The sequence below is a fragment of the Vicia villosa genome, unplaced genomic scaffold, assembly GCF_029867415.1.
Source record: "Vicia villosa cultivar HV-30 ecotype Madison, WI unplaced genomic scaffold, Vvil1.0 ctg.001667F_1_1, whole genome shotgun sequence".
NCBI lineage: Eukaryota > Viridiplantae > Streptophyta > Magnoliopsida > Fabales > Fabaceae > Vicia > Vicia villosa.
Genome location: NW_026705692.1, coordinates 263506 through 266935, shown reverse-complemented (window position 1 = coordinate 266935; position 3430 = coordinate 263506). Strand labels below are relative to the sequence as shown.

The window sequence follows — 3430 nt, the reverse complement described above, 5'->3', positions numbered from 1 at the left end:
TTTTGCGCCATATTTTGAAGCTGGGCGCAGCTGGGAGCCATAGCGGTGTTATAGTGGTACTGTTTCAAGAAGGCATCAACAAGTTCTCCTCAAGTACTAACATTAGCCCTCTCAAGCTTCATATACCACTCCAACGGGGCTCCAGTGAGACTATCCTGAAAGAAATGCATGAGCAATGGTTCATTCTCAGCATGAGCGGCCATCTTACGGCAGTAGGAACGAAGGTGAGTCTATGGGCAGGTGACCCCCTTGTACTTATCGAAATCAGTCACTTTAAACTTTGGGGGAATAACAATCCCAGGAACCAGGCATAAAGCAGCAGTGTTGAAACTTGAAGTTTTAGCAACTTCGATGGCCTTAAGGCGTTCCTCTAGAGCCTGGTACATCTTAGCAGCTTCGGTCAACTCAGTGGTAAGATCATGGTCAAGATCAATAACATCGTGGTGATCGTCCACCAATTTTGGTACCCCCTCAACAAGAATCTCTTTAGGTTTCGTCCCTCCATCGGTAGAAGTGGCAGGAACATCCTTGACCAAACTAGCGACGCTCTTTCTGAGTTCATCCTGTCCTTGAACGACAGCATGGAGGGTCTCCATGAGTTGGGTCATTTTATCCCCCATGACATCCATATCCCTACGGAGGGCAGCTAGATTCTGTTCGAAGTGGTCCATGATCCTTTTCTGATTGTTCTTGGTACGGTATGGATGTAAGGAAGTCAGCTTTGTCGTTGAAGCAGGAATCTATTTTGAAAGGGACCCCAATTAGCTTCTGATACAAGAACCTGAAAATGCGATATGATATTTATGAATGCATGAATGCATGAGTGCATGTTTTTATTATTTTTAAGGTCCTTTAGCTTTGTCTCAGATCAAACAACACAAGGGAACAATAAGAAATCACAAGAACGATGATGAGGAATAAGAAACAATCCATTAACTTCAAAACCCAATTCTGGCAATACCAAGTACAAATAATCCCGCTCACATGAGCCAACAAAATACAAACATAACAAAGAGAACCCCAACCAATAAGTCTGGTGGTGGTCCGACATAAAATCATCTCTAAGGAGGACCCTCCATGTCAACATGACGAAGTGCGCTCTCTCCAATATACTTTTCGCTCCAGGCCTTCATCTCATCGAACAAAATCTTGGTATCCTCATGATTAGGTTTCAGGATGAGTGCTTGGATTAGCAGGTCCTTTCTGGCATGCATCGCTTCCATTTGACGGTTTCTCAACTCCCAGTACCTCGCCTCTTCTTGAGCCTGAGTGTTCTCTTGATTTTTGCGTTCCACCTGGCTTTTCAATTCTCTATCATTTGCATAGCATGCTTCCAACTTTTCTTGATGTTCTAGCAGACTCTTATTTGCCTTCTGACGACGGGTTTTTTCTGAAGGAGCCTTCTCAGTTTGAATCTGAAGTTGCTCAGTCAACTTTGCCAATTTAACCTCATATTGCTCCTTCATCTTTCTTTCTCTAGAGCTATCAACGATTCGGGATCTTTTCTGAGAGGTATTCCCACCAGCATACAATTCCTCAAGCTCTTTTTCTTTCTGTTTTAATTTATGTATCGCGGACAGTTTCTCTTGGCGAGCAATGTCCATCTTAACCTGCATTGTTTCCATTTGTTCAGTTAATTCCCTATTTTGATTCACCGTTTGATTGTAGCGTGGCATGGAAACAATGTTGGGTTGGTCCTCAGATGGAGGGTATAAGGGATCCTTAGGAGGAAAAGGCATCCCTTGAGCTTCAACCACAGACTTCACCCATGCAATGTAGGCCTCATAAGTAGCACAATATTTTGGGCCAAAATGCTTCTTACCTTTTCGGCGAACTGTTTTCCAGGCTTGTACCATTTCTTCCAGCTTACCAGAATTTGTGGCCAATTGGAAGAACATGACATCATCAACTTCATTCTCTTCAGGGGGACTTACAAAAGCATATCCAAAAGTCCTTCTAGCCAAGATGGGATTGTAATTGATTCCTCCTCTTAAACCCATGAGAGGCACATTATTAAATTTTCCGCAACCCATAATAATCTCCACGTCATCCAACGATCTATTATACCAGACAATGTCTTTGGCTACCAGCCCCATGATTCTATCAGACCATCTTGATGTATGTCTATTGTCAACGAAAGGGCCGCGCTCAGGAAGATGATACCTAAACCAACGATACAGTAATGGAGCACAACACTGAACCAATCCCCCCTTTCGGTCATTTCTGTGATGTATTGAGTGATAAACATCACCCAGGAGCGTAGGAACCGGGTTCTTCAGAATGAAGATATGGATCACCTTCATGTCAACAAAATTGACCACATTTGGAAACATTGCTATGCCATAGATACTCAGAGCCAGAAGAGCTCCATATGTGTCCCACTCCTTAGCCACAACAGCGTCATAAGCTTTCTGAACCAAGAACTCCAAATGAAATCCAGGACAATTTCCCTTTTCCTTGAGGTTTGCTTCCACAACTGATTTGCTCAAATAAAGAGCCTTTGCAATCTCAATAGAAGTAGGAGCCTTCATCATACTATGATACGGTATCTGCTCTTTGATAGAGATGCCGAGAAAAAAAGAGTATTCTTCCAAGGTAGGAACCAAATGGTAGTCAGGAAATGTGAAGCAGCGGAGAGAAGGGTTGTAGAATTGGAGCAAAGTGTGAACTCCGTCCCATTCATACTTGGTAAACGGTGTCTTGAGGAAGTACAGAATCCTCCCATAATCTTGTTTGAACTTGGTCAACTCATCCAGTGTAATCTGACTTGCTAACCCCTTAAGAGAATCCAGATTCGGATTCGGAAAAGTGTACGAGTAGGTGTTCTTTCTGCCAGGCCTCATCTTTGAGAACAGTATGCTGATCGGAGACAAAGCCAAAAGATCCTGAAAATAAATGAAACATGCATGTTAAATGATATGATGGAATGTGTTTCGTTTGGGGGAGAATCATAAAGTCTTCTCTTTTGTTTCCTTATATCCATTTTCTCTTTTTCTCTCCTCTTTTTTTTGTAGTACTTTGTTTTTCTCTTTTTTTTCTTTTTTTTCTTCTCTTTTTTTTAAAACAGACTTTAGGATCCTCCCACGATGAAACAAAGTGGATATAGTAGTGATGTGATGTGATATGTGTGCAATGTGTTGAGAGACAGATTCTCTCGCATATCTGGATATCTGGGTTATACTGAATGTAACAGTTTCAAAATTCCGGCTTCAGATTGCAATATAGAAATCCGGGTATGATGAAGGCTAGTATCCTGTCCCACCCCAATCTCACAGGTATGAAGTCTAGACACGGACAGGTGGTCCCTAATGGTCACCAGGGTTAACGATTCCCATGGGGTACAATGTGTTTGAGGCACAAACGTGCTAGACACAATGTTCCATGAAAGAATCTCGCCTGGTCGTGGTACCCCATGTCAAGCTCGATCGTA

The 3430-nt window shown here is 42.5% G+C and overlaps 1 protein-coding gene across 1 annotated transcript; it reads right to left on the bottom strand.

The window, feature by feature from the left end:
* Positions 1-1061: 1061 nt before the first annotated feature.
* Positions 1062-2843, bottom strand: LOC131636212 (uncharacterized). Its single transcript, XM_058906855.1, has one exon. The coding sequence runs from the start codon at positions 2841-2843 to the stop codon at positions 1062-1064; it is 1782 nt and encodes a 593-aa protein (XP_058762838.1).
* Between the last annotated feature and the right edge of the window lie 587 nt (positions 2844-3430).

Excerpts from the sequence above, each read along its gene's own strand:
- LOC131636212 (XM_058906855.1), bottom strand. The coding sequence starts at position 2,843 with ATGAGGCCTGGCAGAAAGAACACCTACTCGTACACTTTTCCGAATCCG.